The sequence below is a fragment of the Varanus komodoensis genome, unplaced genomic scaffold (genome assembly GCF_004798865.1).
Source record: "Varanus komodoensis strain SLA01 unplaced genomic scaffold, ASM479886v1 scaffold6_2, whole genome shotgun sequence".
Taxonomy (NCBI): Eukaryota; Metazoa; Chordata; class Lepidosauria; order Squamata; family Varanidae; genus Varanus; species Varanus komodoensis.
Genome location: NW_025336346.1, coordinates 11,407,503 through 11,428,055, shown reverse-complemented (window position 1 = coordinate 11,428,055; position 20,553 = coordinate 11,407,503). Strand labels below are relative to the sequence as shown.

The following is a 20,553-nucleotide window of genomic DNA, read 5'->3' as shown; positions in this document are numbered from 1 at the left end:
TGTTCTGATAGTACATTTTTTCTGACATACATTTATTTGAAGAGGAAGGAAATGGGATAAGGGTGGGTTCGTTGGACTGGAACTTCTATAGTTACATGACCTTTGGCCTCATACTTGAACTGTAGTGCTATGCACATCTTAAAAGGTTTGCTTCCTTCTCAGAGGGTTTATCACAGTCACTTTGCAGATAGAAGGACTTTTTAACTACTTTTTCTCTTGTAATCTGAATAGAGAGCTCTTAAGGACCTTGTTATTTCAGTTGTCTGTATAGTAAAGTATAAGGATTCCAGTTCCACCACTGAAGGTAGTAATTCACACCTCATCTAGTACTTTAAAGAAAAGGAAAGCCTCTAGGGATTGGCCAAACTTTTTATGTATAATCATTAGTTGGCAAATATAGCACACTGTAGCATTCACTGTAGATTTTTTTTTCTGGTTTAGACTTCCTTTCATAATATTTTCTATCTTCCTTAGAGGGTCGAAGAACAGAGTTAGTTCAAACTCATGCAGAGGTTTTATCCATACAGCTGAATCATATTTGAGAAAATCCAAAACATTTTAGAAAGCAAGAAATTTAGGCACATAAATGATTCAGTAGATTTGTTTTTTTCTTTCAGTGTTTGTGAACTGCTTGGAATCTTGATGTCCACTTTTGGCAAGCAGAGTTAAACCACAGCCATGCTTTTAAAATGATACAATTATTATAGAACAACAAGTGAACACTGTCACATATGGACCTTTAGCCTATGGTCACTTACCCCTGTTCTGGAGTGCTGCTTCAGTGGAAGCAGACACTTGACTCACTACGGGTAAAGAAGTGTCAAACACTAGTAAGAGAACCAAAGAGTTTGGGTGCAGTACTCAAGTCCGTATACCAGCGTGTAAGACAACCCTTCAAACCGGAAATAGTGAAGCAAAAATTGGGGGTCATCTTCTCATTCTCCCAACATATGACAAACACCAGAAAAACAGCCCAAAATATTGACCTTGTTTTTTTTTTTTTAATTTATTAAAACTTTTATATCCCATCCACCACTTTGCCATCTTGGGATGGCTTACAATAAAGAACAATAATGTAGCAGAACAACATAGCATCAAACAATCAAAATAAAAACATTAAAATAGTGGGAAAATAAAAAAGGTTTTCACCTGACGCTGAAAAGAATAAAACGTCGGCACCAGGCAAACACTCTGGGGAGCGTATTCCATAGATTGGGCACCACCACAGAGAAGGCCCTTCCCCAGGTTGCCATTCCCCTAATCTTCAAGGAGGGCTCCTCAGATTTCAAGAGGCAGGAGGGCACATAGGGAAGAAGGCACTTTTTCAGGTACCCAGGACCCAAGCCATTTATGGCCTTATAATTCATCACCAGCACCTTAAATTTCAGTCAGCAGCCAGTGTAATTTATAGAGGACCGGCATTATATGTGAGTACCTGCCAGTCCCCATTAATATTGTGGCAGCTCTATTCTGGACCAACCAAAGTATCTGGACTGTCTTCAAAGGCACCTCCACAAAGAGCGTGTTCCAGTAATCTAATTAGGAAGTTACTAGAGCATGGATCACCATTGCTAAGCGGTGCTTATCCAGGTAAGGGTGCAGTTGATGGATCATCCGAAACTGAAGGAAAGTGCTGCTCACCACCACTGCCACCGGAGATTCCAGGGACAGTTCTGGATCAAGGAGCAGTCCCAAACTTCACACCCTATCCAGGACAGGGTTAAAATCACTTATCTGGAAGGTAGAACTACCCACCAACAGACCTCCTTCTATTCTGGATTAAGTCTCAATTTATTGGCCCTCATCCAGCCCATGACCCCGGCCGCACAACAGTTAAGGAAAGGTACCATATGCAAGTCACCTTATACACCAGTATATATAGGGTATCGCTTCCTTTGATTCTGATGTTTTCTAGTTCAATACAGTATGGTAAGTCCACTCTGGTAGCTTTTTGGATACCAGACATTAAGATTATAGGTCCAGAGATTTGATATTTAAGGCCTCGGTAACAAAATTCCTATCATGTCTCTTAGATTAAAAAAAAAAAAAAACAGGTTTTGTTACTGGGGAGCCAACAGATAAAAATGTGCAACAGAATGAAAAATAGCTTTAATCTCTTTCTGATGATACCTGCCTTTTTAAAAAGCCTTGTTTCATATCTTGTGCTAAGTTGTGGAGCCACTAAAGACCTTCTAATTTTGAGCTAGTGCTCTTCTATATCAGATTTATTTATAGTAGCCCTCAACTACGGTAGCAAGCAACTATTCTTCAGTACTAATCCTGCCTTTTGATCAAAATTTGTGTGTTTGGGTTTATATACAACATTATAGGTCATGATTTATATCGTTTCCAACCTTAGAAGCTTAGGGCAAAATCCTTAGCAAGTTTAGACAGAAGAAAAGCCATTGCTGGCTTCAGCAAGCTGGAGCTGTAGGACTTTTTTCTGTCTAAACTTGCATCCTTAATTGTTTTCACTGAATGCTGAAGCTTCTGCAGCATTCAAGACTTTAGAAGTGTGTTTTTTGCATTATGTGTATGCATCTGTTATCTCTGCTAAGATTTCTCTTTTGAAGTCTCATCTCATCAGTGTCTGTCAGGGTCAGTAATTTCTGTTAAAGTATGGATGGTATGAAACTGCTTTGATTCAGGAGGAAACCGAACAGTGCAGGGAATTCAGTGCAGAATACAAGATCCTAAACATTTGGAAAGGCCTTACATTGATGCAATAAACTGCTGAGTTAGGAGGGAGCTAATTATTATCTATTACTAAAATAGAGATTCATAACCATTCCACTGCCATTTTACAAATCACATTGGGTTGTATTTAAGGATTACATACGTGTGACTTGTTTGTCCATTCTTTCCCCGTTGTAGCTCTTGTCTCCCTCTAATAGTCTCTTTTCAGGATGGGACATCCTCAAAGGCCTGGTATGTGGTGTGTGGGAAGCTACAATGGAGGGAAGAAATTAAGGAAATTAGATGCAGATAGTTTGCCAGAGCCAAAAGAAGGATGCCAGATAGAATAAACCATTGATCTGATTCCTGCAAATTTCCTCTTATTTTCATTCATTCATTCCCTGCCTTTCTGTCAAAATAATGTTACTGAAATTGGTTAACAGCAATAAAACTCAATAAAAACTGGGTTTTAGCCAGTATGGTATAGTAGCTAGAATGTTGGACTGAGGCTCAGGAGATCCAGATTCCATTCCATGCTCAGCCATGAAGCCCACTTTCACCCAGCCACAGAGGAGGAACTAATCTAGACTCCTTTAGGAGGAACCCTGTGGGCCACCACTGAAAAGGCCTTTCCTTGTTTTGCCACCAAATATGCCTCTTGGTGGTAGCTCTGAGAAAAAGTCCTTTGCAGTTCTTTAGTCCACGCAAGTTTATATGGTAGAATACTCTTTGAGGCAGACTGGTCCTCAGTCATGTAGGGCTTTCTAAATCATTACCTGCACTTTGAAATTTGCCAAGAAACAGACTTGGAGGGCTGCAGATTTGGGTGACTTAACTCTGAAAAGCATTGAGTTTATTAGTTTGAATATAATTTTGTATTAGTGATCTTTATGCACGGTTATACTTTAAACATAGCATGTTAGAGCTATTTTAAAATTGAATGGATGCTTGTATCCTGCTTACACTAATGTAAGTAGTATGCATAATAAATAGCATTTTAAAATAGCTGCTCTTTTCTCTTTTTGGTATTATTTATAGGATCTAGCATGAAGGAAGATCAGTCCAATCTGAAGAGCAGGCAGAAAATGAGATCTAAACCCAGTTTAGTGTGTAGGGAAAAAAAACTAGACTTATGAGCAACATTTAACTTCTTTTACATATTTACTACCGGCATGGTTTGCATAATCAACATGTTTTAAGCAAGCTATGGTGGCTTCTCTAAATGAAGGTGAATCCTGGACATCATTTGCCTAATTATCTGCCTGGGTGCAGTGTGTTGGGTCATCTGAACCCAGACAGCATGGCTTGTTCAAAGGGGAAATAACCCTCAAACAACAGGCTGTGGGTTTAAGCGCCAGTGATTGTGTGAAACAGGTCCTAAACAAGTAGAAATTTATTTTTGAGAGAATAATTTAACTTATTTATCCCATATGCAATAGGCAGTTTGGTAGCCTGGATGTATGGTACTCACATCTTCAGTTCACAAGGTGGATCATCTGACAAGCTTTATTTTTAATCAGCCACTGTTTACATATTGGTGGCTTTGTTTGAACAGAAAAGAGTGGTTATACTTGTTGTTATTTGTGGCAGTTGGAGATGCATCTTCCATGATTAGATGACTCTTTGTCTTTCTGATCTTGTTTGCGAATATGTTGCTTCAGTTGATATATTCCTGATTGAAAGGAAATGGTGGATAGAGTATGTAATACATTTGGATTACTTGCAAGCAAGCATAGTCTTTAGAAATCAAGGAAGGTAGTTTGTGCCTATGATAATGAAGGAAGATTTGGGAGCAGGGTGTCAAGATGAAACTGATCAGAGACCTTTTAAGGTCTGCCTTTTCACTTGATTTCAGAGCAGAAACTGTCTTGGTCCCCCTAGATTAGGGGTGTTGAATTTGGCCAAAGGTTATATGATTTTACTTTGGTTATCTGATTTCAGTGTCTTGGTTGAGGAAAGTGGGTATGAAGAATAGGATGGTTCAGATGTTAAAAGAATGCTTCAAATATATAATTTGCACTGGAGTTGGATATTGCCATCCATTCTCAGCTGGAGACTTTGAATGACCTATGTTTTTGAAGACAGGACAGTGTCTAATCAAAGGGATGTTGCTCTGCAGGAAATTTCCTCTTTATTCTTCATGGACACTGAGGATGAGAAGCTTTCTTTAAAGGAACAGAATTTCTGTGTGCATGTTAAAAATGTGAGCATTAAACAACAGGCTGGTGAAAGTCCAGTGTTCCAAGTCACTACCCATAATCAGGGATGTAAGAAAACCTGTGTGTTTTTATAATGCACTGTTCATTTTGTGAAAAAGATGTTTTCTTCAATATATCCATTACACATAAAGCAATAAAAATACACTTGCACATACAGTACAATAGGTACAGTATGTATAGTAATCACATTCATTAAAAAGTTTGTTGTGGTGACTGCATCTTTTAAAGAGTTAATTAGAAGTAGGTGTTTCATTTGCTAATTTAAATTGCAAATTTTTAAAAGAGAGATAAGAAATTAGGTAGGTAATACAGATATTGCTTACTCATATGTTAAAAAGAAAGTAAAAGGGAAAAAATCTCATGCGTTGTGCATGCTGTAAAAGACAACGATTTCCCAACAGTTACAAAGGTCAGACAAAGAATGAGTTTTTGAGCAAAATAAGATCTGTTAGATACACAATTCAGTGGCTGCCTTCAATGTGTAAAAGCACACATTGCAAATTGTACAGAACAGTGAAAGAAAAGTTTGAATTACAGTAGACTAAGGGAGTTTTCTCAAAGAAGACTGAAAGAATAAGCAGTCATATATAATTAAGGCAATTAATTATATAATTAGATTTGATCATTTCAACATTTACAAAACAATGAGAAGAGGGATTCTTTTTCTTTTAAATGCTTATGTATTGTTTAATAGAAAGATTTCCAACTTCCATTCAAATTGATTTTTAATGAAAGATTTTTAGTTCTTCATTAAATTCTAGTAGTCATAATGTAGGCATGGAAACTACTTTGAGGCTCTGTAAGGACAAAGTAGAAATGGCTTTAATTGACCATCAGTAATGATAGAATGTTTGAAAATACCTATAGAAAATCAGAGGATATTTCACAGTATTTGTCCATTTTGACATTGAAATCCACCGCTTAGTATTTCTGCAGAGTGTTTTGTACTTTGAACTGCAGAAGGGAGTGGTGAAGTATTCATATAGCAACAGGAACAAGAGTTTTTAATTTCAATAGCAGGAACCTTTGTGTTTAGATAAAATGGTTATAAACCATATGAAAGTACCAGGAGAAAAATAAACTGCAGCAACAAAACAAGGGAGTTCTTTTGCAAGGGTAAAGACTCCTAGTGGTCCTGATTCTGAACGGTGACAGAAAGGACATTGAAAAAAAGAAAAAGTTGGTGTTCTAAAGGAAAGCAGAGAATATAATTTTTCAATACTTTATATAATATTGAAATTAGCAGGTTATTGGTCAAAATGGAATTTGGCAACAAAGTGATATTCATATCAAAGAAAATTAATGAAATTTATATATTAAAATATTGAACTTGAATGAATATATTATATGCCTATGTGTACATATAATAACAATAATAGTACTTGTTAATGGTAGGGGAATGTACTTCTGATCCAGATAGAGTACATGGGCTGATTTAAAATTAGATAAGGGCCTGTGTGTACAAATGGGTGCAGCACTTCAATGGTGATCCATTGCTGTTTCCAGGCTGCATGTGTACACACATAATTCGCTTTAGTGTTCAGAGGGTAGGTAGATTTAGCTTCAGCCTTTCATCTTTGTCCAAAATAGCTGATAGATGTTGTCACCAAATAAATTGCAGGTGCTTTGTGTACATGTGTAGTTGGATGTAGTTGTGTACATTGCTTTTTGAAAGAGGAAGAACCTTATATAAGAATACTCTCTCTCTATAAAGCTGCACAATCCTTTGCATAAAAGAAGTATGTGATTGTTTAGGAATTAATCTCATATGTTTAGAAGAAAAGGAAAAATCATATTTAAATATTAAGTTTATTTATTATATTTCTATCTGGCTATGGCCATAACACCCTAAAAAACAGATCTCATCTGATCTTGGAAGCTAAGCAGGGTTGGGACTGGTTAGCACTTGGATTATTTATATCCTACCTTTTTTTTCTTTCAAGAGAGTCAGGGCAGCTTGTATAATTCTCCTATTCCTCTTAATCTTATCCTCAAAACAACAACCCTGTGAAGTAGGATGGGTTGAGAGTCTGTGACTAGCCAAAAGTCATCCAGTTTGAGTGGGAACTAGAACCAAGATCTCCTGTCCCCCACTTTTAACTACTACATCACACTGGCTCTTAGTAATAATTTTCTTTTCACAGTTAATTTTATTGAAGAAATACACATTAGTAGCTGACTGTTTCTCTTTAGAATGATGTAATACATCTTTCTTTAGAGACACATCAGTATCATTACTCAGAAATGATTACTAAGGATTATATTAACTACTAAAATTGTTGTTACTTGCCACAAAGACATAAACTCTGCTTTCATTTTCTTTTTCATGCTGCATTGTAATATACCTACATTTTATAAATGTTTCAATAGGTGTTGAATTTGATCATTTACAGATTCCTTAAACAACAAAGTATAATGAATGATCAGTACAAATAGGAATTCAGTATCAATTAATTGTGAATGAATCTTAATATACTGAGATTTTAATTGCATTGCTATTCTTTCTCTTTTCATTTAGTGTTGAAGGAGAAGCTCCTGGAAGTGAAACTGGCACGTCATTGGATAGTCCATCTAACTATCATCAAGGAACTATAACTCACAGTTCTGCTATCAGTCCAGACCATTACGACCATTCTCCATACGGGCTCTATTCTGTCTCTCCTGGACAGCAAAGGCCTCGAAGGCCAAAGCTTCAGCACTCAACATCCATACTAAGGAAACAAGCAGAAGAAGAAGCTATTAAAAGGTCAAGGTCCCTTTCGGAGAGCTATGAACTCTCATCTGACTTGCAAGATAAACAGGTATTTGAGTTGTATTCTTGTATAAATCAGGCAAAACTGTTAGGGAAAAGAAATGGACTCGTTATACAGACATTCCTGGAAATAATACATTTGTTCATGAGATTCTTAGTTACCTAATTTTGAGCATTTGAATAGTATTGTGGTTTCTCTGTTGTGGTTTCCAGGAGACAGCAGTTAATATTATTGCAAAAACACAGAGAGAAAGAAAACCTTTTTGTTTAAGGAAAGAACCAGTGACTTCCCAATAACTGTGTTAGGATTTTGTATATATGATTCATTGTTTAACTTGTGAAATTATGCTGGATTTTAATTTAAGAATATGACATTTAAAACTAAGAGTGTTTGGTTAATACAAAACAAACTATTTCCATGGCTTCTGTATTATCTAATTAGCATTAATGTGTGCAAATATAATACTGCCCCATGGAAGGAAAGCAGAGATTCTTGTAGTAGAAGAAGAGAACCACTTGGGTTTATAATATAGTCATGATCTCTTTACCATGAATTGAAAATCAGCTTGGTTTACTAAGCATACTAGAATATTGGTGATGCTTAATAGGAAGCAATATATAATGGAATGATAACAATGAGTATTCTAGTTTAAAAATGCTTAAATTAAATTAAATAACTTTGAATGAAACATCAAAATCATATTTTTGAAATATATCAAGGATAACCAATACACAAATAACTTAATGTTCTAATATTAGTATCTCATTTACATCGCCTTTATCAAATGTTTCTAAAAATTTAATGGATAAAAATAAGGAGCAATGGATACAATTAACATCACTAATAATTTTCATAATTAAAAATAAACACTAGTTTCTTAGGGAAAAATATAGAATTATAGGTTGTAACAACAGTTGTTAAATTTCCTTGGGACATCTATGAAATGGACAAGTTTTATAATACTTAACAGAAATAAAATTTGAGGGAGTAAGTTTGATTATTGAATATCATCAGTAAATATATTCATAAGGACAAAAACTGGAAAGGAATTGATTGAATAATGTTCCAAAGACAAATATATTGCTATTTCTTATTTTATTAAACACTGATCTATAACATATATCATTGATAACACTGCAGATAGACATTTGTAATTTAATTTAAGGATAATGAATTCAGTATTATAACTAGCATTATCAGTATTTATAACTAGCATTATAAAAGGCCCTCAACCTGGCTAAATCCAATGTGAATTCCAATGTGTCTGAACATGTTTCAAATTCATATATAGTTTTTAAAGGTAATTTTTATTTATGTATTTATTTATCTATTTATTTAGTGTCCCACCTTTCTATTGAAAAGTTGACAGTCAGTGAGGCTCAAATTAATCACAGACAGGTTAGATAAAAACAATGATTTTTTTAAAATAAAAAATGAATTTTTAAATTGGCTTTAAAAAATTAAAATGTTTTTTGCAGAAAACTATATCTAAAGATAGTTTCCTTTTTATGATACGTTGTAGTCAAAATATTATCCATCATGCAATAAGGATTCATTTTTAATTATGTAGTCTGAGGCTGTATATTCATGAAATATTTAAATTTGTTGGTAAATGAATCCCATTCATAGTGTCATACTCTCTCTTCCAGAGGTGTTTGTAAGATTATTGGGCAGATTTTCTGTCTAGAAGATATTATCACAGATGTTTGCTTTTGCAGTTCTCAAAACTGGAAATTTGTGTCTGCAGAGATCATATGCCTCTTCACAGCAAAAATGTCATAAAATAAACATACAGAGTTGAGAAAAAGACCTTAATCCCATTGTTCCTTTACATATCTATGTACACAGAATCAACCCCCTACCTCTTAAGTACTATTTTTTTAAAAAAATATATCAATGAATAGAAGAAGATTGTTGGAAGTGGAATAGATCTCCACAAGAAACTAAGTGTGAGGAAAGAAAAGCAGTATAAATGAAAGTGATCCCTTTTGAGCAGGATACTCCAAGTCTTTGGATCTCTTTGTGCATAGCCTGAGGTTGATCATGTTATGCTTTCCTGGTAGCACAAAACCAGTAATGTCAGTAGATAGTAAAAGAGAGTCAATTTGATATTAATTTAATGAAGTTCCTGAGCATTCATTTAATTCTTCTCTAGATCTTTAGTGCTTGATGGCAATGTTTTAAAACTTCTTCCATGTTTGATTATTTTTTATTTGAAAATACATTTAATAGAGAGATAAGTTATACCCCCTCTACTTCATAAATGTATTTGTGACAATTGTGAAAGGTATCTTCTAAGTGGATAATCTAATTTTATGTACAGTTAATTTTCATTGAAATACAATCTACTTTACATGCTTAGTATATTGGCATCTCAAAAATCTTTGTAGATATTAATTTCTAGCAGATTTTTTTCCTCTGTGACAGTTGTAATATTCTCATTGGTCAATATCATACCACAGTAGGCATGAAATAAGCCTTTCAGCATATTATAAAATATTTATGTATGTATGTATTTATTTATTTAGGTTGAAATGCTAGAACGGAAATATGGAGGCCGTCTCATAACTAGGCATGCTGCTCGTACTATACAGACTGCTTTCCGTCAGTATCAGATGAACAAAAACTTTGAGCGGCTTAGAAGTTCTATGTCTGAAAATCGTATGTCAAGACGAATTGTACTGTCCAATATGAGAATGCAGTTTTCGTTTGAAGGACCTGAGAAAGTCCATAGTTCCTACTTTGAAGGGAAGCAAGTTTCTGTTACAAATGACGGATCAAAATTAGGAGCCCTTGTCCAATCTGAATGTAGTGATCTTGGTGAATCAGCTACAATGAAATCTCCAGCTGCATCCACTGATTTTGCTGATGCCATAACAGAACTGGAGGATGCTTTTTCAAGACAAGTAAAATCTCTTGCAGAGTCTATTGATGATGCACTAAACTGTCGTAGTCTGCACTCTGATGAAGTACAGATATCTGATCAAGTCAGAAGTCGGGAAATAGAAAGGGACAGTTGTGGTCAAACTAAACCTACAAGCCATACTGTGGATCATAGGAAACTGGATGAAATGACGGCATCTTATAGTGATGTTACATTGTATATTGATGAGGAAGAACTATCCCCTCCACTGCCCCTTTCCCAGTCTGTAGATAGGCCATCTAGCACAGAATCTGACCGAAGGCTTCGGTCAATCAACCCATCTCAAGAGTACTGGTCCATGACACACAAGGATCATAAGATAGACACTGACACAAGCTGCAGGAGTACCCCTTCACTCGAATCCCAGGAGCAAAGAATGAGAATGGATCATCTGCCTTTACTGACCATAGAACCACCAAGTGACAGTTCAGTGGACTTAAGTGATCGTTCAGAAAGAGGTTCATTAAAAAGACAGAATGCATATGACCGAGGAATTACTAGTCAGCAAGGTAGCCCAAAACATATCTCACATGGCATTCCTACCAAGATAATATCCCGAGAAGACCAGGAGACTAGACATAGACCAAGGCCTATTGATAGCCACTTAGCCATTAATGGCACAGCAAACAGGCAAAGCAAATCTGAGTCTGATTACTCTGATGGAGACAATGACAGCATCAATAGCACTTCTAATTCCAATGACACAATAAATTGCAGCTCAGAATCTTCTTCTCGAGACAGCCTAAGGGAACAAACCTTGAGTAAGCAAACATACCACAAAGAGACTCGTAATAGCTGGGACTCTCCTGCCTTCAGTAATGACATCATCAGGAAACGTCACTATAGGATTGGACTGAATCTTTTTAATAAGTGAGTATAGTACTTTTTGTGGTGTATCCTCTAATGGAGTTTATGAAGTGTTTACTTATTTTTTCTTCATAGAGAAGTAATTTATCTCTAAATCGTAGGATAACTAATACTGATTGCAGTCCCACTGAGAAGTTAATATGAACACAGACATTTGTGTATCTTTTTTCTGAAGTCAGCATATTCACACTCCCTGTTTCTCTTCCTCCTGTACAATTGTCATGTCACTGTTTGTATTCTTATGTTGTACATATTGGTTGAGCAAGTGCTCTCTCTCCCCCTGTCCCTCTTTCTCCCTCTCTCTCTCTCTCTTTCTCCAACCCCATAACACTATTTTTCAATAATAAAAGGTCCTGATTCAGAAATTTGAAGGACACAAAAAGAAAGGAAAGCTTATTCATGGAAGCTGGCAATGTGTAGCATCAAAAAGCAATAAGAAAAATTAAAAAGGAAGGTCACTTATGCCATCTGTCTCTGCTTTACTGTTCTCACACACCATTGATACTGATTGACTGATTGTATTTATATCCTGCACTTCTTATGAAAAATAGTCAATTATACTTTTTATAGTATTAGCAGTTACTACAGTAACGTGCACCGCCCATTGTATGTGCACATACTTTAGGACAAAACAAATCACTTGCTTTTCACAGGGACTGCTTTAACATCCTTGAGACCTAACTCACAGTGCTTTCCCTACTGAGTTCTTAAACTGGCTATTACCATATGAGTGTAATGGTTTTAACACTGAGCGTGGCGTTCAATTTATTCAGTTTTGTCTGAGCCAGATTAATATTTCAGATACAGGAATGGTCAGAATATCCATTTCACTTTATACGTCCCACTTTATTTTCTATGTCACACAAGATATAAACATTGCCTAATTTAAATTTATAATTTCTTTTCTTGAGATAGCATGGAACCAGTACAGATGACAGAAGGTAATAAATAGTGGTTTTTAAAAATCCATATGTTTTTAGCCTTGCAGTAGACTAGTACAAAAGTAAGATCTAATCAAACTTGCGTGATCTGGTAGTAAGACAGTTTTAATTCTGTTCACTAGCACATTCTTGTTTACCCTTCAGTTGTCTCAATGTGTTCCGTAAAGGACTTAGCATACTGTTGGAACTAAATAAAGACATACTCTGCTCTTCTGCTGTACCATGTAGTATAGTGGAGTCCATCCTGCCTGAGCACCAACGTGCCAACATTTTCAGGGAATACCTAGCATTTTGAGATTGTATGACCTGGGATCCATGTAAAAACAGATGATGTGATTTCTGAGAGCTATTACAGTAGCTTCTTGTCAAAATTCAAAAGTCATGGCACTTTTAACATGGCTCAGAACTGTTGCAATTGCTTTTGTAGTCATAGCAGAACTGATGGTGTTAGCACAGCTGCAATCATGTTGCCTGTATAGCTGAAAGGAAGTAGCAATACGCTGTAATGGATCAAGGGTTGAATATTTAGAACAATTGTAAATTTAGCCTATTGTAATTAGACAGCAAATATATTTTCTGGGATCTTGTTCACGTGCATCACTAACAATAGCTTGGTATTGTATGAGTGGGCTTTCAGGTTCTGTGATGCTTCATCCAGTTACGTTCGCACTTTTGGAAAACCATGATCTAGTCTTGCTTCTGAATCACAAAATTATTGTTGGTACTAACCTTCCAAACCACAATTGGAAAACACAGGTTTCCTATTCTAGTTTGGAGGAGAAGTGCAAACTTACATGGTTATAATGGTTAAACTATGGCTTACCTGAAACCAGAATTCAGGGAAAGAATTGAAGCGTTCTAGGGAAGGGAGAATGTGTTGGCATGAACACCCTTACAAAAGAACACTGCATGGTTTGTCATAACATGTAAGACAGTCCTTTCCCAAATTTATCTTACAAGTTTGACTTCTCATGAAACAATCTGTATTTTAGCTTTAAAATTCTCTGATAAAATAGAGGTATTTGTGGAGATAATTCCTGTTTGCAATGCCTTATAATTGTATAGTTTAAATATAATTGCAAACAAAATCAGTATTGTTTTTATCCAGCAGCACAATTCTGTTCATTGAGGAATATCCTGGCTGTAGCACTTTAAATATTTAAGACCTGATATTAAATTCAAACCATCTCTATTAACGATGAAGATAGGTTTTAGATTGACCAAAAATAAATTATTGAAGTATTGCCTGCTTTAAAACATTCAGAAGGCTTCTGTACTTTTCAGTTTGGTTAAATATTCCCTTAAATTAAATTCAAGTTTGTTCAACTTTTTGGTTGTTTACTTTTACATTGCTTTAAACAAAAACGGGCTGTTGCAAGATAATCCCCACTACATGATATCCATTCACAAGTTTAACATAAAGTATGTGTTAATGCAAATGATTTTAGTTAAACAACTAAAATGCATACAACTTTTTGAATCAGTTATCTTCAATTGAATGACAGCCTTCCTGGCTATAGACAAATACTATAACATTTGAGGGAAGATGCATTTTTGTAAAAATGGATGTTTGTTATAGATATTTTTGAGGAAGCTGTGCTTTACTTTACTTTATTTATAACATTTGTATGCTGCCCAATTGTGCTACAGCACCTCTGAGTGTCTCACAATAACAATAAAAACCAACTACAACATATTCAAAATAGAATATCAATAAAACATGGTCAAGAATACAAAACAAAAGTCAAGTGTCATTAACTATTAAAATATTCTTTAAAAGGGAAGGTCTTTTCCTGGTACCAATAATAATATAAGGAAGGTGCCAGGCAAATCTCCTTGGGGAAAGCATTCCAAATATGGGGAGCAGCTGCAGAAAAATCCCTTTTCCTAGTAGCCATCCCCCTCCCTCACACAGGAGAGCCCCCGCATTGATCTCAAAGGCTGGGAGGGCACGTATGGACACAGGCATTCTTAAGATAACTGGGGTCTAAGCTGTTTAGGACTTAATTTGTCAGCACAAGCACCTTGAATTGGGTCTGGGCCTCAGTTGGTAACCAATGGCGATCTTTCAGTATAGGTGTTACATGGGCTGCTCTAGGGGCTCCCGTCACCAACTGAGTGGTCCTATTCTGGACCAATTCTAATTGCTGGACCATCTTCAAGGGCCGCCCCATTGCTGTAAGCTATTTTGCATGTTACCACTGCATGGGTGACGGTTTTCAAGGTCTGTCTGTCCAGGTAGGGATGAAGCTGGTATATCCTCCACAGCTGGAGGAAAGCACCCCTGGACACCAAGCACACCTGATATTCCAGGGACAAACCCAGGTCCAGGAGCACCCCTAGACTGCAGACCCTGTTCCTTAGGAGGAATGCAACCCACCAAGGACAGGGCAATGTCCCTCCAACCTGTCAGATGACCACTCCCCTACAGCAGCACTTCCGTCTTGTCAGGATTGAGCCTCAGTTTTTTGACCTTCATCCGGTCCATTATCAAGCTCAGGCCCCAGTTTAGAACGGCAACAGCCTCACCTGGGTGAGATGTAAAAGAGAGGTAGGGCTGTGTATCATCATCATATTGCTGAGTCATCAGCCCAAACCTCTAGATGACCTTTCCCAGTGGCTTGGTACAGAAATTAAACAGCATGAGGGTCAGCACTGAGCCCTGCAGTACCCCATGATGCAACTGCCATGGGGCAGAACAACTGTTCCCTAGGACTACCTTCTGGACCTGGCCAGCCAGGTAGGAGTAGAACCACCACAAAGTTTGCAATTAATATACTTAATAGTCCAATATTTTGATAGGGTTGAGGAATTCTGCTGGGAAAACTTCATCTGTCATCAAACTGTGATGTTCACAGTAAAAGAGTTACTGTAAAAGGGATTTTTCTTTCCTTTGCATCACTTGGTAAATACAGGCACAGGGAGAGAAGTTGCTCCATTTTCCTTCACCTGTGAGGTTAACTGCTTTCACAACTGAAATGATAGTCATTGATACCAGCCAGTCAAATGCTGGGTCCTTATTTCTCCATGCCAAAAGTGGGCTGCCTGCTATCTGAACTGTTCTTTGCAAAAGAGCTATGTAACTCTTTGTGCATTTATGTGTTCATTAATTGTTCATTAATTCAATTAAAGGAAACTCTTTTTAAAATTTCTACAGTTGAGTGCAATTTCGTGGTAATATGGGAGGAAGGTAATCATCACCATATATAGGCAGCTTTTGTGCCAAATGTGCAGAACAATGTTTGAATGTTTGCGGTGTTGAATATGTACGTTTAGACTGAACTCAGAAGGGCACTTCAAGTAAAACCTATAAGTGTGTATTTACTTGGAAGTAGTTCCCATTGGCAAAGTAGGCATATTTCCAAATAAAGATTGGAACTGGCTTAAAATATATTGAATAGTGCCCTAAGTCCATTTGGCATGTATTCAGCTGTGCCTACTGTTTGCCAGACCCATGTATCCATGGATAAACATTGTAATCCTTTAATGTAAAGCATTTAACTAGACCTGCCTTTCCAATATCCGCCAGATTTGTTTTGCAAAACATACAAGATAATATAGAAATATAGATACGAGAAATTTATGTTATAAATTTTTATGAATGTTAATGGCATCTTAGTAAGAGTTTAGTATGTAGGATATTTTGACAATTACTCCACAACAGCAACATTACAGAGAAACACCTTGTTATTTTCCATTTACAAAGCGTAAAAATCTGTAATAAGTCAGAAAAAATTCTAGCATGAATCATTTCAGGCAATACAGTTCAGTGAAATACTAGCTGTTTTAAAAGTACAGGTGTGGGGCTTCTCTTTATATCTGATCTATTGAGTACTGAGCTTCTGAGCATAGAATTCTCTATAACAAAGCTCCACATTAGGATTAAGCAGAATTCTAAGTAGAAAGTTCCTAGTGCTACTATTCAAACAACATTGAATATTATGAAGGGATTACTCGTTCCTTCATTGCTCAACAGATTCATTCAAAAGACAGGATAAGCAATGCAGTGAAAGTGTTGCAGTTGGAAAATGGCATAATCCTGACCATTTGTAAATTTTTCTAAAGGAGCTTAAGAAACTGCAGGATAAAAACCTTATCTGGAAGCACCCCTGGAGTGTGAATCAGAATATCTACACATTATCCTGAAATGTAGATCAAAGTATAAAAGGAAGAGTTTGCTTGGCCTAGAGACCCCTACTGGACTAGTGGTTGCAGAATGCAAGTTTAAAATAAATATCACAGCCATGTAATGCCCTGATTATAATTATGCAGGACAGGAGTTACCTTCTCTGGAATTCTGTTTAGTTAAGACTGTCTCAAGTGAAAAACACAGACAGATGACTTCCAACTATTTAGACTATGACAGTTTATTAGTAGTGGGCAGAGCAGGAGGGAAAGGCAAGCCTGTAACATGTCAAGAATAATACTAACCAAAGGAGAGGAACATTAAAACCTAACACACATGTGTGAACGTGAAAATATCTTGAATTACAAAGCAAGTATAAACACTATGTAATCAAGGAAAACAGCTGGCATCCGTGCGCAACTCTTTCAGCATTTGGCTCCTCTCAGGATTTCAATAACAAACTCCCTAAACAGATTTTGAGAGAGAAATAACACACATACAGTATGGCTTCTTTGTCCCAGAAGCCCTTGGTAAAACTTGACCTTTCTTATGCACTTAAAAGATTCTAATCTAATTAAAGCTGCCTAAAACCCTGTGCACTTCATCTTAAGAGTGTTACAAATTGCAGGCTTTTGCACTTTTTTCCTCCAAGTTGTTTTGCTTAACATCTACACTGCATAGAGGATCTGAAGAACTCAGTATAGTTCATAACTTTGTGACATTTTAGTTGGTCTTAACAAAGGCATTGTTCTACCTAGTCTTTTAGTATCTTTATCTTTAAGGTACATCATGGATATGTTCCATTTTTTGTGTGTGCAATGGAAGTTCAAAGTCACTTCCATTGCACATAGCAAAAGGAACAGCCTTATGGTGTAATATGCATAGTAATTGCTTTACATAAACAACTTAGACTATTTTATTAACTGATTGGGGGGACGTGTTCATGCACTTGAAGAATTCCTCCGTTTTACCTGAAGTGAATTTGGCTGTTTACTTAGCTGTTTGCCAAGGAAATCTTAATTTGAAATGAGATTGTTCATTAAAATGAAGATCAGTATTTTGAATTCATGAATCTGTAGATACAGGTGATGTTTTGTCCACATACCTAGCTTTCACCTGCTGTTTGTTGTTCTTTATTGTAAATAATCCCTGCATGGTTGTTTCTGGATTTCAGTTCTGTAGCATTTGAGGTGAGGACAGGTTTTTCTTCTTTTCTCAAAAACTTTGAACAATTATACCACAATGGCCCTTATACTGTTTAATTCCAAAATGTGTTGAAAGGTCTGTAATTTTATTCTTCTTTTGTTTCTGTTGCTATTTTTGTTTACAAAAACTGCCTTTATAAAAAAACAGCTGTTGAAACCTTAAAGAATTTAAAGCAACTAAAAACAATTAAAATGCTAAGGCTCAGATATGAAGTTAACATTCAGTGAAAAAGACTTGTGGGAATGCGCAGCAATGCACACTGAATACCGTGCTACAAAATGTAGAACACATTATATTAAAAATGCCATTTAGTATAAAGGCAGGACATAACCTTGTCTTGTGGATGTACCAACCTATTTGCATCATGTTCCTCAGTAACATGAGATAGGGCACAAGCTATGCTCCACAGGCTTGATCCATGTAAACCTTCAAACTTGAAAAGTAAAATAAATTATGGCTTTACTATGCATCTGCATTGTGAATTTTCTCTAGATAGCCATTTTAAGCTGTCTAGATTTAGTCTCTAGGCAGAAGGAGAATGTTGGGGCACCAAGTCTGTCACCAAGCCTCCTGCCCTCTTCTCATTCCAAGGTCTTGCTGTGACCTTAAGTGGGGGCAGCTGGTGTGGTACTTTCTGTACTGGCTGCTGGGGAGCAGGGTGGTGACTTGGCCTTTGGAGTTCCAGCTGTGAGTTTGCAGGATCTCAGGTCTGGGTCTTCGAATAAATCTATAACCTGCCACACAATGCCAGGAAGCCATAAAGTAGCCCCCGTATAAGCTTTTAGCTAACCAATCTTCTTTGATTATGGATTTAATTCTCCTGTTTTCTTCATTACAATAATTCTAGAATGTACATATTTTCCATTATATGCATTAATCATATTCTGTAGAAACACCTGTTTATATATTCAATTTTACCAGCAATCGTTGAAAGCCTAAAAATTATGTTAATGAGAATACCTATTCCTGAATTGATCTTGCCTTTTGTATTCTTCTTTCTGCTTGACCATATATTTCTTTGCTACAAATGCTACTTTGGACATCTGTCTTCATATCTCTGTATCCATCATTAAGTCAGACTATTAATTTAACCATAGGACCAAAGCTTATTACAGTCTCACATCCACTTTGAAGTTAGATAACTAAGGAGTTCAGATAGACAGTAAGAATCCGAATTGTAAATCCTGTTGACCTCCAAGAACAACTTTATTTATTAGTAAGTAGATTTCTAGCTGTGTTTCTTCTGTCTGTTCAGAGGAAAGAAATAGCTGATTTTAAAACATGATGATAATGCAGTTTTCAAAAGAGAAATGTATTTCTTCTTCCTAAGTATCAAATTTTTACTAGTTTAATGCAGCAGGATAAGCATGCTAGACTGACTATTTGGTAACATTATTTCCCATAAATTGCATGAAGGACATATTGTGGTTACATGACTGTCTTGGTCTAAAAATAGTAAGGTCACCTTGTTCTTGGAAAATTGATTTCTCTTGTTTGAACAAAAAGCTGCATCCTTCATCTGCAAAGCTAGATACCTATTTGCATTTTCAGAAATGTGTAGAAAATGGAAAAAGGAATGAAACTATTAAACCTATTTTTATTTTCATTATAGTTTCAAATGAAATATATTACATATGTGATCCTCACTACAGAGATATAATTTAAAGCCCTTTAAACGCCATTCAGATACCCAATGGTCTTGCAGTATCATCCTCTTAATATGTCAGCAGTGATGGTAGTAAGTTTCAGCAAACACTGTTTTCTATAATGTATATTTGAATTTTTCTGATCTGTAAATTAGAGGATCACTTTGACTGGAACATGCATTTGACTTTGCCTTCTACTTAGCACATCAGAATGGGACTGCACAATTGTGGCTCCCTCCCTCATCAATTCCCCTGGGTATATCTTGGATACCTCAGAGATTATCTAGATTTGTTCAACTATGGCCAGGAGGGTATCCTGATTTTACAATAAAAGGAGTATGCGGGTAAGGAGAGCCATCACCGTTTTGTGCTCACTTGTTTTGGGTCCAATAAGAGCAAGAAATACTTCACACAATGCATAATTGCCATTCACTATCATCAGAAGTGTTGATGAGTTTTTAAAAGAATTAGACAAATTCAGTACAGGGCCTAGTAAAATCTCCAGAATTAAAGGCAATATATCTGCCAGATGTTGAAATCAGTCAAGGGGGCCATGTCTTCATTCCTTGCATGTGGACTTCCCAAGACATTTAGGTATGTACTTTTGGTGGCAGAGTATTTTTGGTATGATCCAGCCTGGTTCCTCATAGGGAAGGAAAGAGAAGGAGACTACTGAGAGTAAAATGGGTGTAGAAACAAAGCTGTTACGAGTTGTGGGAGTGAAGAAAAAATAGTTTGCTGTTTTTAGAACAACCACTGTGAGCTTTTACATAGTTGATTTGGCATTGTAACAATGATCTTCATCTTTCCATTAGAGACTAAGGGTGCCAGACACCCATAGAAGTATTCAGAGTCCAGGATCTAAGATCCTCCACCCACTCACAGTCAGTACAGAAAGAAGCACATACTAGGGAAGGGCAGCATGGCGGGGGATTGAAGGAAAGAAACCTGGGGTACTGGACTTCAGCTGATTTTAGTGAGCAACCCAGCCTCCTTTCTTCCCTCTCTATGGCAGTTGGACTAGATGGCCAAAAATGACCATCTAGATAAAATATGCAGACAAAGGAAAGATCACTGTCATTGCACTTGGTTCCAGGCATGGGATGCATGAAGTCTCCAGGTTTAGACGTTTATGTGTGTATAGTGTAGGACTTAGGACTGTGCACTAAAAAGTGTTCATGTTGATTTGTAAGAGT

The 20,553-nt window shown here is 36.5% G+C and overlaps 1 protein-coding gene across 8 annotated transcripts in view; it reads left to right on the top strand.

Moving 5' to 3' along the window:
* IQSEC1 (IQ motif and Sec7 domain ArfGEF 1) overlaps nt 1-20,553 on the top strand; it is a 182,973-nt gene that overhangs the window by 128,712 nt on the left and 33,708 nt on the right. For all 8 annotated transcript variants that reach the window (XR_006416684.1, XM_044451105.1, XM_044451104.1 and 5 more), the window contains 2 exons: nt 7,414-7,696; nt 10,177-11,441. Coding sequence is in view for 7 of the 8 variants with exons in the window: in XM_044451105.1 (XP_044307040.1) it covers nt 7,414-7,696; nt 10,177-11,441 (1,548 nt within the window). In the remaining variant the exon portion in view is untranslated. The remainder of the gene's footprint in view (nt 1-7,413; nt 7,697-10,176; nt 11,442-20,553) is intronic.